The sequence below is a fragment of the Cololabis saira genome, chromosome 11, assembly GCF_033807715.1.
Source record: "Cololabis saira isolate AMF1-May2022 chromosome 11, fColSai1.1, whole genome shotgun sequence".
NCBI classification, from domain to species: Eukaryota; Metazoa; Chordata; class Actinopteri; order Beloniformes; family Belonidae; genus Cololabis; species Cololabis saira.
The window spans coordinates 7,951,545-7,978,589 of NC_084597.1; the positions used below are offsets into that span (position 1 = coordinate 7,951,545).

General features: G+C 39.6%; 1 protein-coding gene across 1 annotated transcript in view; it reads right to left on the reverse strand.

Annotated features, from left to right (window-relative positions):
- LOC133454861 (semaphorin-4D-like) overlaps positions 1–27,045 on the reverse strand; it is a 107,131-nt gene that overhangs the window by 14,453 nt on the left and 65,633 nt on the right. The window contains exons 6-12 of the mRNA XM_061733582.1: positions 8,989–9,122; positions 6,117–6,262; positions 3,402–3,464; positions 3,221–3,319; positions 3,028–3,121; positions 2,758–2,874; positions 628–779 (exon numbers count right to left, since the gene is read on the reverse strand). Coding sequence (XP_061589566.1) covers positions 628–779; positions 2,758–2,874; positions 3,028–3,121; positions 3,221–3,319; positions 3,402–3,464; positions 6,117–6,262; positions 8,989–9,122 — 805 coding nt within the window. The remainder of the gene's footprint in view (positions 1–627; positions 780–2,757; positions 2,875–3,027; positions 3,122–3,220; positions 3,320–3,401; positions 3,465–6,116; positions 6,263–8,988; positions 9,123–27,045) is intronic.

The window sequence follows — 27,045 nt, forward strand, 5'->3', positions numbered from 1 at the left end:
CGCGCTTTTTGGCGTCTATCGTCGCCACGGTAACGCTTTTGACTGAGAAAAGTAATGCACATCGTCTCAGGATCGAGACGCACATTTTGATGCATAACACACCTGGGTGCACGTTACGGTTCGGGTGAAGAAGCGGCCGGAGAAATGGCATAAATTGCGCCAAAATTACACAATTAATTCAAAATGGCCGACTTCCTGTTCGGTTTCGGCCATGGCGCCAAGAGACTTTTCTTTAAGTTGCGACATGATACAGGTGTATACCGATTTTCGTGCATGTACGTCAAACAGTATTGTGGGGCTTGAAGCACAAAGTTTTCTAGGGGGCGCTGTTGAGCCGTTAGGCCACGCCCATTAATGCAAACTATTAAATATCAAAACAAATCAGGCCTGGCTTGCGTGCAAAATTTGGTGACTTTTGGGGCACGTTTAGGGGGCAAAAAGGCCCTCATGTTAAACCTAATCCCATCAGTTGTAATTTTTATAATAGTTTTATTGATCTCTGTCCTCCTTGGATGAAAAACAATATAACTCAATCTCTATCAAAAGCAGAGGAGGTATTAGAAGAAAAAGAAAGGGCAGAAGATGGATGCTGCTGGGATGTACAGATGGTCCGCGCCACGTACTGACCTTACAGACACGAGCCACCCTCGGGATGAGCAGCTTGCCAAAGAACTCGTACTCGACCGACACCTCGGTGAAGAAGTAGTAGATTTTATCGTCCTCGCCATCTGTTCTGTTTTTCCCTTCTCTGATCACATCGGCGAAGACGAAACTGGGCTCTGGACGGGAGCAGAGAGGAGATACAGGCAAATTAAATCCTAATCCTGTCGGCCTCTGTGAGGACTTTTTTTTTTTTTAACCACCAAAACTAAGTAGTTAACTAAGTTTTTGTCCTCTATCTTGGAAAAGGTCCTTCATATCCCTAACTAAGTCCAACAATCGAGCTGGTACTTCTGCCGCCAGTAATGCTGTCATTGTAAAGAAAAGTAAAAGTGAGAAGCTGCCAGCTAAATGTAGTTATTTTTAATATTTAAACACTACCTCTTGCTAACCGTAGAAAGGAAGGAAAGACTTTTTTGCCCAGTCACTGGCATGCTGCATGTCTGTCAGATTTAAAAATGCAAGCTGTGCTTCAACTCGAGGTGGGAAAACCTGCACATTAACGTCAAGGCCTGACTAGATTTATACAGATGCACTTGAATGATGTGAATAATAGGGATGGGCGGTATGGACTAAAAAATGTATCACGATCATTTCTGGCATTTATCCCAATAACGATAAAAATTACGATAAGAAAAATACCAATTCAACTCCACCTTTTTAACTATAAATCTATCTCACTCTCAGATCCGCCATGTTTGTTACACAAAAACCTCATCAACGGGAATTTATCCTTCCTTCCTTCCTTCCTTCCTTCCTTCCTTCCTTCCTTCCTTCCTTCCTTCCTTCCTTCCTTCCTTCCTTCCTTCCTTCCTTCCTTCCTTCCTTCCTTCCTTCCTTCCTTCCTTCCTTCCTTCCTTCCTTCCTTCCTTCCTTCCTCCTTTCCTTGTTTTCTCCCTTCCTTCCTCCTTTCCTTGTTTTCTTTCTTCCTTCTTTTTTCCCCTTCCTTCCTTCCTTCCTTCCTTCCTTCCTTCCTTCCTTCCTTCCTTCCTTCCTTCCTTCCTTCCTTCCTTCCTTCCTTCCTTCCTTCCTTCCTTCCTTCCTTCCTTTTTCCCCTTCCTTCCTTCTTTCCTTGTTTCTCTCCCTTCTTTCCTTGTTTTCTCCCTTCTTTCCTTGTTTTCTCCCTTCCTTCCTTCCTTCCTTCCTTCCTTCTTTTTTCCCCTCCCTCCCTCCCTCCCTCCCTCCCTCCCTTCCTTCCTTCCTTTTTCCCCTCCTCCCTCCCTCCCTCCCTCCCTCCCTCCCTCCCTCCTTCCTTCCTTCCTTCCTTCCTTCCTTCCTTCCTTCCTTCCTTCCTTCCTTCCTTCCTTCCTTCCTTCCTTCCTTCCTTCCTTCCTTCCTTCCTTCCTTCCTTCCTTCCTTCCTTCCTTCCTTCCTTCCTTCCTTCCTTCCTTCCTTCCTTCCTTCCTTCCTTCCTTCCTTCCTTCCTCCTTTCCTTGTTTTCTCCCTTCCTTCCTCCTTTCCTTGTTTTCTTTCTTCCTTCTTTTTTCCCCTTCCTTCCTTCCTTCCTTCCTTCCTTCCTTCCTTCCTTCCTTCCTTCCTTCCTTCCTTCCTTCCTTCCTTCCTTCCTTCCTTCCTTCCTTCCTTCCTTCCTTCCTTCCTTCCTTCCTTTTTCCCCTTCCTTCCTTCTTTCCTTGTTTTCTCCCTTCTTTCCTTGTTTTCTCCCTTCTTTCCTTGTTTTCTCCCTTCCTTCCTTCCTTCCTTCCTTCCTTCTTCTTTTTTCCCCTCCCTCCCTCCCTCCCTCCCTCCTCCTCCCTCCCTCCCTTCCTTCCTTCCTTTTTCCCCTCCCTCCCTCCCTCCCTCCCTCCCTCCCTCCCTCCCTCCCTCCTTCCTTCCTTCCTTCCTTCCTTCCTTCCTTCCTTCCTTCCTTCCTTCCTTCCTTCCTTCCTTCCTTCCTTCCTTCCTTCCTTCCTTCCTTCCTTCAATCCGGTTTTACACAAAAACATCATCAACGGGAATTTATCATTTTTACCGTGAGATACAAATTCTTATCGTGAGGAGTTTTTTGACGGTTTATCATGAACTGTAAAATATCGCCCATTCCTAGTGAATAAACAACAAAAGTTTCTCATTTGTTACAAGACAAATGCATGTGCTCACCATTGAGCCAGGACGTGGAGTACTCCGTCCTCAGCAGAGAGTGGGACGGGGAGTATCTGGAAATAATGGGTTCACTGCCTAAAAAGTTATAAGCTGTCCCAGAGTACAGCTCTCCGTCTGATGGAAAAAGAGAATACAGCCAAGTGAGCTCATCATCCCCATTAAAAAAAAAGAGAGAGATTACTGGTGATTTTCATGCACAGTGCAGCAAAAATGAGCAGCTCTGTGTGAGATGAGAGGGAAAAAAAAAAGAAACCAGCCTGGACTCACCAACCATGACAGTAGTGAAGCTTTGTGAGGGGTCAAAGGAGCAGCGTCCTCTGCCGTCTTCAGGCTGACCCTCCAAAGAAAAGTCACCGAGACGCTGAAAGAGATCACATATCGGTTAAAGGTCGGGCGAGTCCGAGCAGATGTTTGTGCAGCGCGGCGTTGCCAGTTAAGGTGGACTAGAGCTGTAACGTACCAAGTAATCGCACTGGGGCTGGAAGGCGTGCGTGCCGCAGACGTACAGCCGCTCGTCGTCTAAAACCTCCAGCACTCGAATGTAGTTTAGGCAATCTCTCTGAAATGACAGTTTTGATTTACTACTGGCACGTTTTAACTTAAGAATTATAAGCAAAGTTAAACAGAATTAATTATTAAACCTCTTTTGATTTTCCTTTCAGGGTACACATCTTGGTGGATTGGTCTGCGACTTTCCACTGAACCTAAAAGAAATAGATGAAAACATTAAAGAAGTACAATGAAAATCATTTAAAGCAGCGGTCCCCAACCTTTTCTGTACCAGGACCGGTTTAATGTCTGACAATATTTTCACGGCCCAATCTAAAGGTGTAGCTGATAAAAACTAAATAAAATGTCAAGATCGGCAGTAGAAACTGTGGTATTTTCTCTATAGTAACAATAATAATAATAATTAAAGCTGCAAGCAGCAATGAACGGGCCCTCGCACTCACGTCCACCACTCCCCATAAGCATATCAGAAATGACACCACCCACGACTCTATGTCAAACCATTCAAAAGTTATGGCAGAAAATCGGGACAACCAATCAGAAGAAGGGGCGGGGCTAATTCAGGCCAATTATGGTCAAGGACTCATTACAGAATCCCATGACACCACCCACGACTTCCTATGTCAAACCATTCAAAAGTTATGGCAGAGAAAAGTATTCTAGGGGGCGCTGTTGAGCCGTTAGGCCACGCCCATTAATGCAAACCATGAAATATCAAATTTATCGCCAGGCCTGGCTTGCATGCATAATTTGGTGCCTTTTGGGGAACTATCAAATATGGACCAATCAGATGAAGGGGGGGGTGCGCTTGTTGGCGTCTAGCGTCGCCACGGTAACACTTTTGAAAGAGAAAAGTAATGCGTGTAGTCGCAGGATGGAGACGCACATTTTGATGTATAACACACTTGCGGACACGTTACGGTTCGGGCTGAATTAACTGCCGAAGGAATGGCATAAATTTCGCCAAAATGACACGATTAATTCAAAATGGCCGACTTCCTGTTTGGTTTCTCGACATGACGCCAAGAGACTTTTCTTTAAGTTGCGCCATGATACAGGTGTGTACCGATTTTCGTGCATGTATGTCAAACCGTATCGTGGGGCTTGAGGCACAAAGTTTTCAAGGGGGCGCTGTTGAGCCATTTTGCCACGCCCAATAATGCAAACCATTAAATATCAAATTTTTCGCCAGGCTTGGCTTGGGTGCAAAATTTGGTGACTTTTTGGGCACGTTTAGGGGGGCAAAAAGGCCTTCCTTTTGTCAGAAGAAAAATAATAATAAAAATTCCTGCAAATACAATAGGGCCTTCGCACTGAAGGTGCTCGGGCCCTAATAATAATTTTTATTATTATTAATTAGTGATGCACCGATTGTTCGGTAACCAAAATTGTTCGGCCGAAAATGGCAAAAAAAACACTTTCGGTGTTCGGTGGAATAAGTGGGGAAAAAAAACGAACAATTAATAACGGCGTTGTAAAATAAGGAAATAGACTGGCCGCTCCGTCCCGTAACGTTGCGCACCACATAAATCGTTGGCCAACCAAAAACTAACCCCATAAGAATTTTACCTAACATTCACCAGGAGGTGGAACCAAAACAACATAATGCTGGGAAATTAAAACATTTTCATTTTTTTATGTTCAATAAATATTTTCTACCTTGTAATTTTGTAAAAGATTTTTTTCTTTGAAAAGCCTAAATCAAATTTATTTGATTTATGCAATGGTGAGAAAATTGGCAAAATAAATGAAAAACTGCTGAAGAACCATGTTCGGTATTGTTCGGTATTCGGCCAAGTGTTTATTATTATTTTCGGTTTTGGCCACAAATTTTCATTTCGGTGCATCACTATTATTAATAATAAAACATCATTTTCGAAAAATAAAATCAAATCATGGAAATTGTAAATTACCTTTAATATGAGTATTTCTATAAATGTGTTTTTATGTTTGTTTTCTCATTAACGTTATTTAAAGCCAGACTTTTATTTTATCTGTTATATATTAAGGAGACCGATATTTAGCGCTTTTATTTTGAAGGCGTCTCACCGAGACCTTGTAAACATCCGGCGCTTCGGACTTTAACGGTAAAAGTTTAACGGCAGTAGAAAGTGTGTCTGCAAGACTAAACTAGTGTCAGGAATGCTAAAGTGGAGCCTAACTGACACAAAAAGCACCTGCTGATCAGGATTCGTTTTCTTTGCAAATTTTATGCCGTATCTATGTCCAGCTTGAGTTTGGTTGCCATGGTTACTCATGTACTGTGTTAAGCTGGGCATACACTGTGCGATATTTTAAATCGTATGAGACAGCCCCATCTCACACTGTACGACTAGATCGCGGAGTTCAAAAGTTCACACCCCACGATTTATGTTCTCACACTGTACGTCCCGATGCTCGGATGCTCCGTCTGCTCACACTATACGATCATAATCTTCACGTCAGAAAATCGGGCCCGATCAAAAAAAAGTCGCACGACTGGAAAATCGGCTCAAAACGAGCCGATAATCGCACAGTGTATGCCCGGCTTTAACGGTAGCTGTTATTACCGAGCGAGCAGCTGCGTCGGTCTGTATTCAAGTTAAATGAAACTTAAATGAATGTAGAAAGACTAACTCTATTTTATTTTATTCCTTTATAGCTCTTACAGTGTGTTTGCAGTGTATTTACATCCAAGGAATAAAAACATTGTGAACCATCAGTTTGAGAGTCATCCATCATCAGTCGGGGATTCTACAGAAATTATTTTTTCTCTCTGTGCGGCCCGGTACCAAATGACCCACGGTGGTCCCCGGGGGTTGGGGACCACTGATTTAAAGTACATACACATTCTCCTGCTTTGTTACCTTATTGTTTCTGTCCGTCACGTTGTTCTTGTTGAGCTCAAAGACGACCTCTCTGGCTCCCACGTAAAGGGCGTCCTTTTCCTCGCTCAACAGCAGAGTCGTGTAGTTGAAGACGCCGGGCTCCGAAAACTCCATCAGATCCAGGTCTGAGTGTAAAACCAGGGGATGGAATTATGTTTCCGGGCAAAAGCAACAGCAAACTGAACAGATTTTATCCTCTGAGTCGGTGTTAAATGTAAAATGATGAAACGCAGCAGCTTAAATTCATGCGAGTGCAGTTGAAAGAAGCTGCTTTAAAGGGGACCTATTATGAAAAACAGGTTTTTTCTTGCTTTAACATATATAAAGTGGTCTCCCCTCAGCCTGCCAACTCAGAGAAGGAGGAAAGCAACCAAATTCTGCAGTGTCTGTACAGCCGCCCGGATGAGCCGTCCAGTGTGATGTGGATCTACGAGCCAATCAGATTCTGCTCCCGTCGTTATGTATTTACATCGGTTGGCCTCCGATGTGTGAAACCACAACTAACTCCACCGGCCGGAGCTTCCGCCATTTTTTCGTAGCGGTTTATCACGTCATTCAGGCAGCCAATCAGCACAGAGCCTCATTATCATAGCCCCGCCCACTCAGAATCCTGCATAGATAATGAGGTTAGAGAATGGGAAGATAAAGACATGGCTCAGAGGCTGAATTTCTCATTTATTTAGAAAAAACTATCAAAAGCTTGTTTTTAAGACATTCAAGGCCTGTTTAAAATAGGGATGAGATGCCATAATAGGTCCCCTTTAAGTAATAAGTCTGCAGGTAAATATTAAGGAGGCACAACATCCATCAGACAGATGAATTAGCAGGTGGTATCGGGGGGGGGGGGGGTAGGGCTGGGGATCGATTCAAATATCAAGAATCGATTCGATTCCGATTCTTAAGATTCAGAATCGATTATCACGATCCGATTCAATCCGATCCGATATTGATTTGGGTTACTGTTAATAAAACTGTTTTTTCAGCTGTTGCATGAATTATATGACTGTCTAGTTCTGCAACATATTAATACTAGTATTATATTGAGATTCAACAGCAAGTATTGGCAGTTAATGATGCTGTAAGGACCAATCAGCTCCCAGAATGCTGATAGAACTGCTTTCAGAAACATCATGTGGGTCAGAATTATCAAACAGATTCCAGGGAGGAAACAGAGGACGAAAGAAATCGCTTTTATTTTTTCCACATTTATGAGAATTTGGTTTTTAACATTTATGCAAATGTATATAAAGCAAAGAAATATAGACAATGTATGCAATTATAACTGAAAACTTTAATGTTTTCATACCTTTAAACATATTTAAAAGGCAAAAACATGGCACCAGTGATTCTCGTGTCCAACAAAATATTCCTTTTTTGGGCATAAACAAAAAAATACCAAAAGTTGTAATTTAGTGATGGAAAAAAAATATATATATATATATATTTTTTTTTTTTTAAATCGATCTTTAGACATATGAATCGATTTTTAGGAATTAATATGAGAATCGATTTTTTCAACACAGGCCTAGGGGGGGATTAACTGGCAGGACCCAAGCATGGCCTTGCGTCTGCCTGACTGGAAACAAAGTCTAAGAGTACAACAACATAGGCCGTCGTCGTCGTCTGTAAAACTTTGTTTTCTGACGATTCTGACGTGAAAATAAGACGGCAGGTTTTAAAACACAACCAGTCTCACGTCTCACCGGCACAGCCTTAATCAAAATATGAAGCAGCAGCTTGTAGCACCAACCGCTAAGGGCAACAACACGCTCCTATTCAGCTGCTTTTTTAAAGTGCTATAAAACTTCTCCTTTTACTGAGAATGCACTTCATGTTTTTTAATTTTGTGTAGATATGGTTGGCATATGTCAATGCATTTAATTCATTATATAGTTAAAAAGTATTGTATAATTTAATTTTTCAAAACAATACAAATGGCCATCTCGTGCTTTTTTAACCAAACCTAATACAATATTTTTATTATATAGTTTGTGGGGTTTTTTTCTTCTGGTTGCAGAAACTGCAAATTATATGATGACTATATTAAATATATGAACTGATTAGATATCAAAATCAATCAGTACTGGTTACATTTGTTATATTGTGCATCAGCAGTAAATACCAATGTTGTCCGCGGTTTGAAACCTTTTGAATAAGAGAAGCTTCAACTTTCTGCTTCTCGTTTTGGTACTAAAGACCCCAACCTTTACGACAAACCTGCTCATATTCCTCGCTTCCCATCACAGAAACTCAAAAACTTTCAAACTCAGTGTACGGTAACTGGTTGATGTACACCTTTTGTATCTCCACAATGAAGATAACAGCATCAGCTTGTGGAAACCAAAACAACATCTTTGAGTAGAGAAACCTGTTAAAAGGATAAGCAGCGCTCGGTCTCAGTCACTCCAGTTACTTGTATCTGTGAACTGTAAAGAGTCGTTCCCCCTGACGTGGGAGCGTCTGGCGAAACCGACGCTAGCTTCCTCAAGATCAGGTTAAAAACTGAAACCAAGACTGTAAATCGAGAGAGCTTTTGATGTATAAATATCTGTACGCTTCATGTCTGTTCCTCCGGCACTTCCAGGAGAGCAACAAAAGTTTAAAAACCAGTGGCTCAGATTTCATGTGTGGAGATGACGCAACTTCATGGCCGACTGCTTTCAGACAAAAGGTGACAGCTCTACAAAGTTTCAATTCAAGAAGAAGAAGAAGAATTTCCTCCCCAAAAGAGTCAGAAATTTACTGGCACACATTTTCAAGTTAAAAAAAGTAATGATTCTCAGTTTTTGCATTGATATTGGTTGAGTTATTAGAAACTTATTTCAAAATTGTAAATACAACAAAGCCTTACCTTGATGCTTCCAGGAAGTTCGAGGCACGGTGTGGGGTCCATGGGTGGAGACCTCCAGGAGCAGCCCCAAAAACACTCCCAGCACACCAAAACCCATATTAGACTCCGATAGCTTTGGCACTGTGAAGTTTCCCCTGCAAGGATTAACAAAGACAACACTCAGACACCGAACGAAAAACCTGCAACAGCCTAGCCACATGGGGCCGTACAGTTCCTCTTAGGCTGATTTTATCACGCAGCACAGATGATGGAGGGGGACAACCATCAAATCTAGCTTCCTCATACCGAAAACTGCCATACCTGATTCATTTTTGTTTTTAGTTTCTTTTAAAAATCACTAACGGCACATAAAAGCATGCTTTTGCAGCCGTTTTGAGGGAAATCTGTTTATTTTTTGTAATATTACAATTAGGAAGTGGATTGTCATTCATTTACCAGCATCATTGACTTGATCAATCAATGCAATGAGCCAAGTTGGTCATAAAAATAATAAAAACCCACAGTTAACCAGAGGTGACTTAGTAAGGTGTTACCTTACTAAGTTATTATTATTATTTTTCAGATGACTTTTTACTTTTACTTACATTTTCAAACAATTATCTGTACTTTTTACTCCTTACATTTTAAAAACAGCCTCGTTACTCTATTTCATTTCGGCCTTTAAATAATAACTATCCAGTTAAATTGCTCCATCCGGATAGAGTGAATTTGGTTGTGGTTGTTTCAGATGTTCTTGTCCAGTTTTGTTCTTACATCCCTCAGATTCTTGCAACTAAACTTGGATGTACATTCCAATAAAGGTTAGGATAAATGATAAAATCTCTGAAACACATGTTAATGCTCAATAGTACACATATATGCTTCTTTAATATATTTGCATTATACTAAGATACATTCATTTTCAATGGCTTTTGTCCTTAATGGCTTTTTTCCCCCTTACATTACTTTTACTTTTATACTTTAAGTAGTTTTGAAACCAGTACTTTTATACTTTTACTTGAGTAAAAAACTTGAGTTGATTCTTCAACTTCTACAGGAGTATTTTTAAACTCTAGTATCTATACTTCTACCTGAGGAATGACTGTGAATACTTTTGACACCTCTGCATAAACTGAAACACTGGCTGTTTTGTGGATCTGAAGACACATTTATATCAAATAATAAAAGCAAGGAAAGCAGGTGCATGTGGGGATCTAGGCGAGGAGGAGATGAAGGGTAGAGGTGTCCAGGCCCAGCGGCAGGAAACTACCGGCCCAATGTTTGTCAAGAGCCAGCCGGCATGAAACAATGGCATGCAAATCAATTTTCCTGTTTAACAGACCATGTGGGAAGTGTGTGTGTTATGAAAACAGCACGACATTTCAATTTATCTCTTATGATGTAAAGACTTCATGCATCCAGGGTAACTTTTATTAGATTTTGAAGTTGCTGAAACCCTAAAAATAAAAGATGTCTTTGGGCAACGATGACGACAGTGATCATTAGCACGACGGCTTTCCTGGAATCCATCACCTCTTATCAGATCACGGTGTCCTTTTCCATTCATCAATTTACGAACCATTATCGTGGTTCTGCCCTCCGTCAACTCTCGCCTGTTGCATTCACATCAGGAGATTTACTCAATTAAGCGGCTGCTTAAACTGACCTCAGGTGACTAATGTTGTCATGTTTAATAAATCCATACACCGCATACATGTGATATAATGATGTTATGAGGTGAGGTTGAAGTACTTTTGTTTTTATAATTTATGCAGCGTGGCCAAAACAAAAAAGATTTACTCAATGGCCTTTCTTTTTTTTTCTTTTTGAGGGAGCTTATGTCTTAAATCTAAACGGGTTAATATCCTTCCCATGAACAATCCACATTTATAGTTGGCAGTTTGAGTTCAACAGGAAAAAAGCTTTCAAAAGCTGCAGTAAAATATTACCATAAACCTCTAAATCGGTTCTCGGTCCTGATTGTAAAACACGCAGCCAAATTCACCGTCGTGTTGGACACGACTTCATGTTGAGGTCAGTTTTCACGACTGTGAAGTTTATAGTGATAAAGGGGGAAAAAAAGAAATAAGTACTCTTACTATAGAGAATGAAAAAGCTTTCAATAGGTACATGATTAACTGACACGATTAAACATTTCCAAGGTCGTGTATTTGAGAACTTTTGCACAACTCAATTTTTGCCTTCTGGTTCGTCAGATTTAAATCACAGAGGAAGTTAAATGTTGCAGTGACGCATGAAACCTGCATGTTGCATAAACTAAAAGGTCGAAGGGTATTTTGGTTGGGTTTTTTTTTTAGATTTTATTTAGACCCCGTGACCCTGCAAAGGATAAAGCGGCACATAAAAGCATGCTTTTGCAGCCGTTTTGAGGGAAATCTGTTTATTTTTTGTAATATTACAATTAGGAAGTGGATTGTCATTCATTTACCAGCATCATTGACTTGATCAATCAATGCAATGAGCCAACTTGGTCATAAAAATAATAAAAACCCACAGTTAACCAGAGGTGTCAAGTAACAAAGTACAAATACTTCGTTACCTTACTTAAGTAGAAATTTTGGTTATCTATACTCCACTGGAGTAATTCTTTTTCAGACGACTTTTTACTTTTACTCCTTACATTTTCACGCAATTATCTGTACTTTTTACTCCTTACATTTTAAAAACAGCCTCGTTACTCTATTTCATTTCGGCCTTTAAAAAAAAACTATCCAGTTAAATTGCTTGCTAAATTGATAAAGGGGGAAAAAAAGAAAAAGGTACTCTTACTATAGAGAATGAAAAATCTTTCAATAGGTATATGATTAACTGACACGATTAAACATTTCCAAGGTCGTGTATTTGAGAACTTTTGCACAACTCAATTTTTGCCTTTTGGTTCGTCAGATTTAAATCACAGAGGAAGTTAAATGTTAGTGACGCATGAAACCTGCATGTTGCATAAACTAGAAGGTCGAAGGGTATTTTGGTTGGGTTTTTTAAATTTTATTTAGACCCCGTGACCCTGCAAAGGATAAAGCGGGTATAGATAATGAATGGATGGATGGATGGATGGATGGATGGATGAGCAGAGAGCAGGTGCACAAACTATGCAAATAAAGAGAAAACTGCGTGTCTTAAACAAGGAGTGAATTGAAGAAACTGAACACTTCCTTAACAAACTACTGATAATCCAGAAGATTTGTGCACAAGTTTATCAACAATAAGCAAGATCTTCCGGACACCTTTCATAATTTCTTTAGTTTTTCATCTGACTTGCATTCATACTCAACTAGACACAGTGTCAATCTACATTTACCCTTCTGTCGAACATCTTTTCATCAGTTTAATATTTCATTTAGAGGTCCTAAACTCTGGAACAACTTAGATATGTCTCTGAGGTCCACATTGTCATTTATATCCTTCAAAAAATTGCTGAAAAAATATCTCATGTCCTAATTTTTCAATGTATTCTCTACTATGTATCCATGTATTCTTTTCATGTTTATAATTAGAGTTTTCCTATGTTTGTACATTTAATTTTCTGTTTACAGTAGATGACGGGAGTGGAACTCTGTACAAGCCCTCTGGGCTTCGTTCCCTCCTTGCATTATTTTTTAAAATTGTGCTAAATAAATAAATACAAAATACAAATACAAACACAAAACCTGATGTAAAAAAAAAAAAGAAAAAAAAGAAAACAAGATAAATTCAATCTGCCAATGAAACTACGAAACGTTTTCTGTCTGGGTTATTTGTCATTTGGGTTTGTTTTTTTTTGTCATCCATAATTACAGAACAAACAGTAGGTCGCAGCACACATAAATCATTGTCAACTACTTTTTAATGACCTAGTGGCTCCATTGTGGCTCATTCCACTCAAATATAGGTTAGTAATCAGTCATCCAGGAGAACGGGAGATGAGGAGGGGGGGGGACAAAATAGTGGGAATGATAATTGACTATTGATTTGGTTGTAAATGAGAACAACTGGCCCTAGAGGCCATCACCCCGTGAAAAGTAGGTTTTTTTTTAAATTGTTGGTGACATCCAGCACAAAAATCTGGCAAAAAGAGGGAATTCTGCCCCAGAAAAGCTTCGGGTCCAACCATGGACTCCACGCTGCTAAAGAGGGGGTCAAACAAACACACAAGGACCTATTGTTTGCTGAAGATGAGGGTAGCCTTCACTCCTCCAGCCCCCCCTCCATCACATCCACGTCATCATTGCTGAGTAGTCAACAATGAACAGAGAGCGAGGGGAAGGGCATCACCTCTCCCTCCCCGCCGGTTCCTCTACAGTCATGCCAACCTAAATGCCAGGGCGGCTTAAGACGCGAGGAAAAGGTCTCAAGCCCGCCCCGGTCTACTGAAAAGATCACGGCACGGCCCGCAAGGATGAAACACAAACTGTCCGATGACAAGCGGCAGAAACCGGGCCTGCTGCAGGGACAAAACCGGGACTGAAATAGCAGCGGTGTGAATGGATAACTGGACCGGCGACGGCAGCAAACAGCCCGTTTCACCGGTGGAAGTTGTGCCACATTCCATAAATAAGAGTCTTTAACAAGATGCAACCTTCTAACTTTGCACTTTTTCACTGCCGTTTGCAATAAAGCCTTTAAGAGGAAAAACTCTGGGGGAGTTTTACAGTAGCAGAAAAGAAATCCTTCGCTGCCGAGTGATTAAGAGGAGTGGCCATAATGGCCTGGGATGTTTAAAATGGTTACCATGCTGGCAGGTCTCTTTGAGCCCTTTGTGCTCCGCTCTCAGCTCCTTTGGCTGGACGGGGAGTTGACACCTGCTCGGGGCCTTGGGGTTCCCAGCACTGTGCTGCTCGCTGGGCTCAGATACTGGCAACACGCCCACGAGCACTGGGAACACAGAGGAAACTGGAGCTCCGCTCATCCAGGACCTTGAATGTGTTACCGGCTATAAGAGGAACATAAATCACTGTCACCTGGCAAGTGTTTTCATATATTTGTGCAGAGCCAGTCATTAAACTTTAGATGACACAAATAAATTATGGATAACAGTTTTTTGTCCTTTTGAGTTTGCCGTTTGTCCTCCAACTCTGGCAAAAGGCCTTAAAATTGACTTAAAATGATCCATTGTCTGCAGTAATGCTCCGGTGTTTAATTGTATAACCAGGGTGCGATTTGTGAAAAAACCAGAGAAAAAAGATTTTTCAGAAAAATTACCACACAACAATATAGGCTGTATGAAAACTTGTTTCTTGAGTAAACATTAAAGGGAAAGTTCGTTTTTTTACAACCTGGACCTTATTTCTGGCATTTTTTATGGTCGTATACTCACCCAGAAAAGTTTGGTGTCATTTGGAGTCCTTCGGAAGATATTAGGGGGTTTTTTGCGAGCCGCTTCTCCATATAACGGTAGTGAACGGGGCACAGCGGGACACAGACGATGCAGCGTCTAAATGACACATTATTGCCGCGAAACTCGTTAATTTATTTTATGAATCACTAGATCTGCTTCCAGGACCTGTTGTCTTCATCCGGGGTTGTCTGTGTATTAAATAAATCAATTTGTAAACAAGACCTCTGAACTCATGACGTCATCTCTGTGCGCGCACTCTGTCCTCCGTTCAGTGAGCTCTTCAGCCGTATACTCTGGCTCAAAACGGTAAGGACGTCCATCATATTCAAAGTCGTCGTCCACAACCTCAGAATTTGACAAATATTCAGACATGTTTCAAATAACTAACAGTAAACTAACAGTAGTGAACTCCAGCTGTACACGGAGCTGTGTCTGGGACGCGCGCACAGAGATGACGTCATGAGTTCAGAGGTCTTGTTTACAAACTGATTTATTTGTTAAGGCTCAGTTATGCTTCTGCGTCAAAATGGCGCCGTGCCTACGGCGTCTGGTTTTCGTCGACGCAGAGGACACGCCGTCACCTGCAGCGTCACTGACGTGCACCTCCCGAAAATTGTAACTACGCGTCGAGGAGACGCCGTCCACTCGCAGACCGAGAGGGCTGTGATTGGTTCGTTTGAAAGCGAAGCATTTCCGGTTTCCGGTTTGAATCAGTAGTGAACTTCCAGGGCTCTTTTCTTCGTTTATATGTGATTTTTTTTGTTTTGTTTTTTTGCACAATAGTTGTCCTTATTTCTTTGATTTACTGTGACGGGAAAAAGTCGGATAAACCATTCAGAAAAAGATCGCTAACTAGCGGCCGCGGGGGGTACTGCACCGCGACCAAACGGAGAGACGGAGAAGTCTGAAGGGTTCAGCACGGCGTCACGGCTGCGGCGTGTGCTCTGCGTTGGTGTGACGCAGAACCATAACTGAGCCTTTACACACACACAGCCCCGGATGTAGACAACAGGTCCTGGAAGCAGATCTAGTGATTCATAAAAGAAATGAAGAGTTTTGCGGCAATCATGTGTTATTTAGACGCTGCATCGTCTGTGTCCCGCTGTGCCCCGTTCACTACCGTTATATGGAGAAGAGGCTCGCAAAAAACTCCTAATATCTTCCGAAGGACTCCAAATGAAACCAAACTTACCTGGGTGAGTATACGACCATAAAAAATGCCAGAAATAAGGTCCAGGTTGTAAAAAACGGAACTTTCCCTTTAAGCTACATAATGTACCCGGTAGGCCTATTTTGAACATGAACTGAACCACTGCATTTACAGAAATATTTTCGCCTAATATTGTTTTTAAATGTGCCAAATAAAAATAAAATTCTTTCTCGATATCAGTTTAAACAGAAAACATGGGAGCTCTCCTCAGCCGGGGAGATGCTGCTGTCCACCATTCGATCAGCAATGTCAGATCTTGTTTCATCTTCTGTCGCATTTTTTCTCAGGATTTTTGCTTGTGATCCTGTAAAATATGAGGATATGCTGATCTGGATTCTTTTCATTTTTTCATTCATTTGACTGACTGTATCTTTTATTTTGGCGGGCCGGAAGTCGGACTTTTGGAATGCAAGAAAATCCGGTTGGTTTTCAAAATAAAACTGCTTTTTGTGGGCGTGACTCGCTCCCGGTATCAGAATCACAGCACAAGCAGAATGAACACGGACTCTGTATTTTGGTTGTTATTATTTGTTAATAATTACGATGTAATGGTGAAAATACTTTGGGTGGGGGGGGATACATTTTGTCCACCGAGGATAAAAAAATAATTCAGCAGAGAGTAGGACGTGTAAACCAGAGGGGGGAAATCCCCACCGGCAAATCGCACCCTGTGTATAAACATTATCCATTACATCAATATTAAAAGATGCTGAATAAAATACAACTGGTTGAATATTAGAAGATTGAATGGCTTAAGATTACCAGGTCACGCTGTTTGTTTTAAGGCGAAAACCTGTGGAAAACATGGAAATGGTGAAGGAAACATTTCTCTTGTTCTTGTTCTGCTGTTTTTACACAGAAATGTGAATCACATGATTGTTGTCGTCGGCTCTAATTATTGTGATCAGAAGATTATATAGAGCGATGCCTCCCTGTACGTCACCAATCAACCCAGACCTTTTATTCTATTTGATCATTGTAATTAATGACTAAAAACACAGACTTAAGCACTGTTGGTAGCTCTGCATGACTCCACGACCATGACGACTGCTGAACGTCCTCCTCCGTCAGACCTTTCTGTTCAAATAACTGAATTTTATAAGTTTTAAAGTGTGTGTTAGGGCTGGGCGATATATCGAGATTTTAATATATATCAATATATTTTCAAACGCGATATGGTACGAGACAATTTACGAGACGTTTATATCGATTTAAAAAAGAAAAAAAAATTAAATTCTTTTTTTATGATTTTGATATAGTTTATTTTGTGACAAATTGACTTGAATGTTTTATTTGAGATTTGCACAAATGTTTTGTTATTTGCACAACTGTCAACCTCAGTGGAAAAGTCTGCCTGTTACTGTCTACATTGTATTAATTGCACAGTGTATTTTAATTTAATTGTTATGCAGGAAAGGGATATTTGTTTTATTTTATTCAAGAAGCATTTTTATTCTATATATGCAGGCAGTTTATTTTTATTTCATTTGTTTTATACATTTTGATATTGTGCAGACCTCTGTTAATAAAGGAACCTGTGTGACATTTGGCACGAGGCTTTGTATTAAAACTGACTGTTTTTTTAAGGGTTTGCCTCAGAAAACAATGAAGCTAACAGAGATGCTAACAGAGATGCTATGCTATAATGCTTTGGGGGAAACCCCAATTATGGCACAGAAAAAATATCGATATATATCGAGTATCGCCATTCAGCTAGAAAATATCGAGATATGACTTTTGGTCCATATCACCCAGCCCTAGTGTGTGTGTAGATTTAACTCAAGGGGAGTAACGTCCTCAAAAGTGTAAAACAAGTTTCGTATAGGGAAGAAACTAAGCAAAACCGCTGCCACTTTACTCCGACGAGTTTGTAGGAAAACCGCAGTGAAGTCTTGATATAGACGTCTGAGAAGTGGCGTAGTGTGGAGCTGTGGTGACAACGAGCCTGGGGACACGGTATCGCACAAGCCACAGTGCTGATTGCTCTCTGCTGCTTTAGCTTAAAAAAATTGTTCTACTTTCTGCTCCAGTAAATTTTGTTTGTGATCTAAACCACTGATCTGCCAGACTGATCCAGATCATGCCTCGTAATCACTTCGGCTCAACTGGAAGCCGTCAAATTCCTATACGAGATGGCAGACCGAGTTTCAATCGAGAGCCGCATGTCAGTTTAACCTCCTTTTAAACGCGGAGGGCGCTGCCCGACGAGAAGCTCGGCCTCCTGCGAGCGAGGGGATCTGGAGAGGATGCGGAGCAGAATGGAGGGTGATGGGAGGAAGTCGCACATTCAGCATCTGCCAACTCCCGCCGAGCACTTGTCCTCTTTTCCCTCGAGCTGTGTTGTCAGTATCGATCAATGGCTGTACTCGTCCTCCTCTCTGCTCCTTCATGCTGCAGCATGCAAAAAAAAAAACGAATGTGGCCCTAGGAATGGGCGATATTTTACCGTTCAGATATACCGTCAAAAAAAAATCCCCACGGTAAGAATTTGTCATTTTTGTGTGAAGCCTGAATTATGAGAGAGAAAGAGAGAAAAAAAGAGAGAAAGAGAGAAAGAAAGAAAAAAAGAAAGAAAAAAAGAGAGAAAGAAAGAAAGAGAGAAAAAAAGAAAGAAAAAGAGAAAGAAAGAAAAAAAAGAGAAAAAAGAGAGAGAGAAAGAAAGAAAAAAAGAGAAAAAAGAGAGAGAAAGAAAGAAAAAAAGAGAGAGAAAGAAAGAAAGAAAAAAAGAGAAAAAAGAAAGAGAGAGAGAGAAAGAAAGAAAGAAAGAAAGAAAGAAAAAGAGAAAGAAAGAAAGAAAAAAAGAGAAAAAAGAGAGAGAGAGAAAGAAAGAAAAAAAGAAAGAAAGAAAGAAAAAAAGAGAAAAAAAGAAAAAAAGAGAAAGAAAGAAAGAGAGAAGAGAGAGAGAGAGAGAGAGAGAAAGAAAGAAAAAAAGAGAGAGAAAAAGAAATAAGAGAGAAAAAAAAAGAGAGATAAAGAAAGAAATGAGCATGAAAGAAAGAAAGAAAGAAAGAAGAGAAAAAAAAGAGAGAGAGAGAGAGAGAGAAAGAAAGAAAGAGAGAAAAGAGAGAAAAAAGAGAAAAAGAGAGAGAGAAAAAGAAATAGAGAGAGAGAGAGAAAAAAGAGAGAGAGAGAAAGAAAGAAAGAAAAAAAGAAAGAGAAAAAGAGAGAGAAAAAAAGAGAGAGAAAAAAGAAAGAAAGAAAGATTGAATTGTTTTTTATCAATTTAATTGGTGTAGTTTAGTAGCATTTATTATTCTTTTAGAGCAGTGTTTTGGGGATGAATGTGGTGATAGATTTATAGTTACAAAAGGTAGAGTTGAATTGGTATTTTTTTTTATCGTCATTTTTATCATTATCAGGATAAATGCCAGAAATTATCGTGATACATTTTTTACTCCGTACCGCCCATCCCTACGTGGCCCTTTAATACAAGAATCAATGCTTCACAAACTCTGAACAGCTGTTCAGCTTCCTGTCAGGCTAAATATGTTTTTCTGCGGGTTATACAACTCCTTTTATTGCTCATTAGACAAACACCTGGAGACCTGAGTCGGGTCACCTGTGATGAGACGACGCACACGTTCACATTTATCATCGGTGCCGTCTGTGCAGCACCCACCCGGCTGTGGGGACGGTGATAACAGCACCGACTGGCACACGGCCGCAAGAGCCGCTCTACCAACGCTTTCCAGAATAAACATCCACCAGCCGAGCATTTAAAGATGCAGCTGATGATAATCATGTGACTGTCTGCAGACGTCGCTGCATCAATTCATCAAAGAAATTCATCAACCGCCGAGCCGTCTGGTGGATTCTCGGTCACAATCTTGGTTGGAAATCTCCACTTCAACATTTTACACCACTTGCACATTATCCTCTGATTTATAAACTACCAAGCTGTCATTGAAATAAAAGTCTATCATTACTTACCATTGTAACCACTGCTGAACCCAGTCCTTTGAAAAGCTTTTGTTTGGTTTTACCTTCTCACATGAAAATCTTGTCACATTGTTGGGGAGGACGACTTTTTAAAACATAGTAGCCTACGTGGTTAGTGAAAGCTCCTTTTATCATATTTATTTATGTAAACGGGTCAATTTAATTTAATTGAGTTAGGTGTTATATAAATAAACATTTTCTTGTTCTGCATTTAATTTCAATTCTTAGTATTTTATTTGGCTGAAGTTTTGTGACGTTTCCAGTCATTTTCACTATTTTTAAATTTTCTTCTATTGAAATACGTTTCTTTGTTTTTGTTTTTGCCTCATTTAGTATGCACTTATTTATCTTTAGTTGTACTTGGATTTATCTTTAATCTATCTGTTTTTTTTTTGTTTTTTTTTCATTTCGTTTTTTTCATTTAGGAAAATTCATTTTCTTTTTTTCATTGTTTTCTGCTTATTATTATCTTTAGTTTTTATTTGTTTTTGTTTTTTTGTCTTGTTTTTCTTTTTAGTTGTTGTTCTTTGTACTTGTTATCTACTTGGTTTTATTCTGTTTAACTAACATTTTATATTGTACTGTAAAAGTTTTATGGAAATGTGTATTTGTACTGTTGGACCCCAGGAAGAATAGTGTCTGCTGAGGCAGCAACTAATGGGGATCTGAAATAAATAAATAAATAAATAAAAAAAAGAATATCTATTGCCGTAGTTCAAACATTAAGAATGTTGTGTACACATAAATTCATATAAAAAATTTCTAATTAAGTGATTTCAGTGTTTTTTGTCAAGATGAATTGGCACCAGCCTTAAAAAAGTCATGTGGCGCAACCATGATTTATATTAAAATTAATTTCCTTAACATCTTGACATCTTTTTTTTTTACAAGTTTTTCAGTATTATACAAAAATTGTTGTTTTTTTAATGGTCGCGCCACATGATATTTCATAAAATGGACATCATCAGTCAAACTTTGTTTGTATATTATGATAGAAATATAAATACAAATGTGTTGGAATCTTACACACTACGAGACATTTCGGAAATCATGCCAGATAGGGAAGAAGATTGGTTTAAATACATTTAGAGTGATTTCAAATAAAGTTTTCAAAACAAGAGTCCTGGTCGGACGGTCGCACCACATGACATTTTGACGCTTAAAACAACAACAAAATCCCAAATAACTAGCATTTTGTGTAAAATTCAAGTGGGTCCATATGTGGGACAGGTAGGTCATATATATGGTATTTCTTTATCCATTTAAACCTTTTTTGAATTGAAAAAAAAATCTGTTTTTCAGAAAATATAGGCGTCACGTCATTGACCCAAACATGAAATAGGTTATGACCGAACCATCTAATTTTTCTACAAAACGGCAAGATATAAATCTACACTTTTTACACAGAATGGAGAAAACACAATAGGTTTAGAAATATCTAGCTCCAATTGGACGTTTATGTAATTGAAAGAAAATAGAGGTTATAGTAGGCTACGTGAAAAGTAGTTCTTTGTATTTGCACTCGATTGCTCTTCCTCCGGAAGACCCGGATATCTGGCACAGTAAAATTGAAATTGAATTGCAAGAACTGAATTTGAATTGTGAGAACTGAATGTAGATTCAGTTTTTCAATGCAATGATTCAAATTAAACAATACAAATTACAATTATGTGATTCAGATTCAGTTTTTTAATGCAATTATTCAAGTTGAGCAATTCAAATTCAAATATAAATTATTCAAATTCAGTTTCTTGTGGCACATATTTCTGCCCATACATCCGTCCGGTAGTTCTGCATGTTTGCGGCTGATATCATTCAACTCCAAGTCAGTGGAAATCAGTACTAGCGAGATGACCCCACACTGACGGGGACAAAACGTCTGTTTTAACGGCATTTAGAGATTAGAGAATATTTGGCGTTGACGTGGCAGGCGCCCAAACCCGCTCCCATGTGCACATGATAATACCAACTGTGGCTATAAAATCCCTCTTATGCGACCAGACAAAGAATCCATCTCAAAAATGCTGCCAGGCCCCATCAGAGATCTGGGTTGCATTTGTCGGCAGACTAAAAGCACTTTTTGGATATTCTGAGTGCAGACAGCGAGGCTGGACCGAGTCTCTCTGCTGGCTAAGCCACTGAAATTACAGCTCAAGCTGATTATTACACTTCATCTGAGAACCATGCTGATATCTGGGCTAGATTTTTGTCACTCCCGGGTAGAAGTGTAACGATACACTAATCTCACGATACGGTACGATACACGATATTGAGGTCACGATAACGATACGATATTATAGCAGTATTTTTTTAACAACCTTGAATGAGGAACATATGACTGGAAAAAATGGTCTTTTATTTGAAAGACACAAAATACAAAACAATGCTGTGCATTTGCCCTATTGTTACAGTTTGTAATGCTTTATAACTGTTTAAGTTTTAAAGAGAAAGCCAGGCCAACCATTTTCCACAAACTGAACTAAAAGTAAATGTCAGGTTTGCATTATGATCTTCAGTTTCATACAAGTACAAATATTTTGCCACAAACTGAATAGTTTCTCTCACGTATGATTTGACTTTTTCTTTTCCAGAAATTGAACAACTAAAATTAAATAAATAAATAAAAGTAAATAATTACATACAATTTTACATCATCAAAAAGATTGATTCATGCTCACCTTATAAGTGTAAGAGGAGATTTATTTTTGTTAAGGTTATTTTGGTAATTCAGGGTTCATTATTTTTATAAATATATTCTTTATATTGTGATGTAAATCAGGGACTATAATGACACTAGTCAGTTTATCTGTAGTGATTAGTCTGTTTTAGATTGGGCGGAGTGATACGCCACAGTACGGCACTAGGTGCTGTGTTGATGTTCTAAAATCCTACACTGTTGAGGGACATTAAAGTACACTGGAACTCAGCAGAATTTACCCCCGTGTTTATCCTACTAAAAAGGTTTAATTTAATAAGGTAAGGCTTAACTCTACACCAGCCTTACATAAGTAAAGGTTCAGAGCTCAAAACGGTACTAGTTTCTTCTGAGCGGAGTAAGATTTGGTCGCGGGTCGAGGCGCGGTCGGATCCGCGTTACTAGTCAACACAATAGATTAATATTAATAACCCAATATCGCAAATACACTTTGTCACCTCCACGACACGTTTAGTGACGTTTTTGTATCGCCAAATTTCGTAGCACAATATATTGTTACACCCTTCTTCCTTCCTTCCTTCCTTCCTTCCTTCCTTCCTTCTTCCTTCCTTCCTTCCTTCTTTCCTCCTGCTCTCTCCTTCCTTCCTTCTTTCCTCCTGCTCTCTCCGTCCGTCCGTCCGTCCTTCCTTCCTTCCTTCCTTCCTTCCTTCCTTCCTTCCTTCCTTCCTTCCTTCCTTCCTTCCTTCCTTCCTTCCTTCCTTCCTTCCTTCCTTCCTTCCTTCCTTCCTTCCTTCCTTCCTTCCTTCCTTCCTCCTGCTCTCTCCTTCCTTCCTTCCTCTTCCCTTCCTTCCTCCTTCTTTTCCCTCCTTGTTTTCTCCTTCCTTCTTCCCTTCCTTGTTTCTCCCTTCCTTCCTCCTTTCCTTTTTCTCCCTTCCTTCCTTCGTTTTCTCCCTTCCTTCCTTCCTTCCTTGTTTTCTCCCTTCTTCCTTCCTTGTTTTCTCCCTTCCTTCCTCCTTTCCTTGTTTTCTCCCTTCCTTCCTTCCTTCCTTCCTTCCTTCCTTCCTTCCTTCCTTCCTTCCTTCCTTCCTTCCTTCCTTCCTTCCTTCCTTCCTTCCTTCCTTCCTTCCTTCCTTCCTCCTTTCCTTGTTTTCTCCCTTCCTTCCTTCCTTGTTTTTTCCCCTTCCTTCCTTCCTTCCTTCCTTCCTTCCTTCCTTCCTTCCTTGTTTTCTCCCTCCCTTCCTTCCTCCTTTCCTTGTTTTCTCCCTTCCTTCCTTCCTTGTTTTTTCCCCTTCCTTCCTTCCTTCCTTCCTTCCTTCCTTCCTTCCTTCCTTCCTTCCTTCCTTCCTTCCTTCCTTCCTTCCTTCCTTCCTTCCTTCCTTCCTTCCTTCCTTCCTTCCTTGTTTTCTCCCTTCCTTCCTCCTTTCCTTGTTTTCTCCCTTCGTTCCTCCTTTCCTTGTTTTCTCCCTTCCTTCCTTCCTTCCTTCCTTGTTTTCTCCCTTCCTTCCTTCCTTCCTTCCTTCCTTCCTTCCTTCCTTGTTTTCTCCCTTCCTTCCTTCCTTCCTTGTTTTCTCCCTTCCTTCCTTCCTTGTTTTCTCCCTTCCTTCCTTCCTTCCTTGTTTTTCTCCCTCCTTCCTCCTTCCTTCCTTCCTTGTTTTCTCCCTTCCTTTCTACCTTCTTTTCCCCTTCCTTCCTTCTCCTTCCTTCTTCCCTTCCTTCCTCCTTTCCTTGTTTTCTCCCTTCCTTTCTACCTTCTTTTTCCCCTTCCTTCCTTCTTCCTTCCTTCTTCCCTTCCTTCCTCCTTTCCTTGTTTTCTCCCTTCCTTCCTCCTTTCCTTGTTTTCTCCTTCCTTCCTCCTTTCCTTCCTTCCTTCCTTCCTTCCTTCCTTCCTTCCTTCCTTCCTTCCTTCCTTTCCTTCCTTCCTTCGAGATGAGAAATTCTTATCGTGGGGAATTTTTTGACGGTTTATCGTGAACGGTAAAATATCGCCCATTCCTAACAGACGGAAGTCCTTTTTTTATTATTATTATTCCATGTACATTTCTTTTTTTGCCCGCCCACGTGCAACTGAAACCACCGACAGCAAGTCAGAATTCTTGACTGTGTCACTGTAATGGCAGCTTGTGTGGCCTTGAGCTCCAAGCGTGAAAGACGGCTCAAATAACATCACTGGAGACAATTTATGTCTATTTGGAGTTACCATATACACTCCCCTCGATTCGTTAGCTCCCCCTAATATTCGGAGAATCGTGCATCATGAATCAATCAAAACAATTCAAACCCTGTCATGCACCAGGTGACCGTCGGCCTTCAGCCGCAGAGTGAAAGCCATCGTGTTGAACCGCAGTGAAAATCCAGTAAACAGACGATGTCCGCTGCACAGCTGGCCATCAAGACATAAAAAAAGCAGCAGATGATGCAGCAGTATATACACCAGATCCAACGTTGCGTTCGCAGCAATGACAGATGGTAAATAAAGGTTCAACCTTTAAAAAGCCACATCAAGGATTAACAGCATGATCTCCCATATTCGCCGCGTCTAAAGGCCGAATGAGGACAAGGCGCAGCTTCTGCTGCACAACAGGCAGGAAACAGATAATTTCTAGTTAAACTGAGATGAAGTCGGTAGAATTAAACTGCGAGTAAACCATCAATGACAAACCAGATGGCTGGATTGAGGAGATGAGTTTGTGTGAAGGCAGAACTCTACAGGGGATATAAAATGGAAACCCTCCTCTATAATTACTGCTTGTAGGGGCCACTGCTGAACTAGCATCTTGACATAAAGTGGCCACAGCAAAGGCAAATGAGGGTCAGGTCCAGTAAAGGGTATATTTAGTCTGCCGATGGCATGCTTTTTAAAACAACACGCCCTTTCTCTGACTCACATGGCTCTGGAGGATCTGAAAAAGTCCATAAAACCTACAGACGAGTGAAGTGAGCTAACTAGAGGATTACTGTGTGGTGTCCCCTGCACAAGTGCTGAATGTGCCTCTGTAGTCCAACATGAAAACATAATCACCGGGCTCCTTTTCTTTTAATTACAGAAGGCAAAAAGAAGGGAAGTTTTACTATTAACATCTGCACTGGTAAAAATAAGAGCGATACGTTTTGACGACTATGAAAAGAAGCTGCTTTTCAAATCTGATATTTTGCACTTTTGTGATTTCCTAGAGACGGTTATAGTTTCTATTTTGCTTCAGAACATCAAACACAGACGGTGTGCCAGTGCAAAAAATGAATAATAAAAGGAAACTCAAAGTGACACATTTCATGGTTGAACATCTTCAAGACGTAAAGATTGCTAATCTACAAATATTGCATGGAAGTTGTAAATAAATTCATAAATCTGCGACTTGACATCATTTCCTTGTGGCTTCTGAGATGTCGGCTTGGCCTGAGGACATATAATGTAGGGCTATTTTGGAAGCTGTGAAAACCCGGCTGAAGGTCCTGTGGTTCACAGCCGAAGGTCTTGTGGTCCCAAGCTAGCGAGCGCTAGTTGCATTGGTGCAAGTTTTTTTTACTTTGTTTTGGGTTTTTTTTCCCCCAAAACACAGCAGAAACAGCCAAAGACAGGTGACTTCAGCACTAGGGATGGGCGGTATGGACTAAAAAAATGTATCACGATAATTTCTGGCATTTATCCTGATAATGATAAAAATGACGATAAAAAAAATACCAATTCAACTCCATCTTTGTAACTATAAATCTATCACCACATTCAGTCTTTGGAGCCAAATCACTGCTCTAAAAGATACTAAATACTACTAAACGTCATCAATGGGAATCTTTCTTTCTTTCTTTCTGGCTCATAGCTATCTTTCTTTAAGACTCATTTCTTTCTTTAAGACTCATTTCTTTCTTTAAGACTCATTTCTTCCTTTCTTTCTTTCTTTAAGACTCATTTCTTTCTTTAAGACTCATTTCTTCCTTTCTTTCTTTCTTTAAGACTCATTTCTTTCTTTCTTTCTTTCTTTCTTTCTTTCTTTAAGACTCATTTCTTTCTTTCTTTCTTTCTTTCTTTAAGACTCATTTCTTTCTTTCTTTCTTTCTTTCTTTAAGACTCATTTCTTTCTTTCTTTCTTTCTTTCTTTCTTTAAGACTCATTTCTTTCTTTCTTTCTTTCTTTAAGACTCATTTCTTTCTTTCTTTCTTTCTTTCTTTAAGGCTCATTTCTTTCTTTCTTTCTTTCTTTAAGACTCATTTCTTTCTTTCTTTCTTTAAGACTCATTTCTTTCTTTCTTTCTTTCTTTCTTAAAGACTCATTTCTTTCTTTCTTTAAGACTCATTTCTTTCTTTCTTTCTTTCTTTAAGACTCATTTCTTTCTTTCTTTCTTTCTTTAAGACTCATTTCTTTCTTTCTTTCTTTCTTTCTTTCTTTCTTTCTTTCTTTCTTTCTTTAAGACTCATTTCTTTCTTTCTTTCTTTCTTTAAGACTCATTTCTTTCTTTCTTTCTTTCTTTAAGACTCATTTCTTTCTTTCTTTCTTTCTTTCTTTAAGACTCATTTCTTTCTTTCTTTCTTTCTTTCTTTAAGACTCATTTCTTTCTTTCTTTCTTTCTTTCTTTCTTTAAGACTCATTTCTTTCTTTCTTTCTTTCTTTCTTTCTTTCTTTAAGACTCATTTCTTTCTTTCTTTCTTTCTTTCTTTAAGACTCATTTCTTTCTTTCTTTCTTTCTTTCTTTCTTTAAGACTCATTTCTTTCTTTCTTTCTTTCTTTCTTTCTTTAAGACTCATTTCTTTCTTTCTTTCTTTCTTTCTTTCTTTCTTTCTTTCTTTCTTTCTTTCTTTCTTTCTTTCTTTAAGACTCATTTCTTTCTTTCTTTCTTTCTTTAAGACTCATTTCTTTCTTTCTTTCTTTCTTTAAGACTCATTTCTTTCTTTCTTTCTTTCTTTAAGACTCATTTCTTTCTTTCTTTCTTTCTTTAAGACTCATTT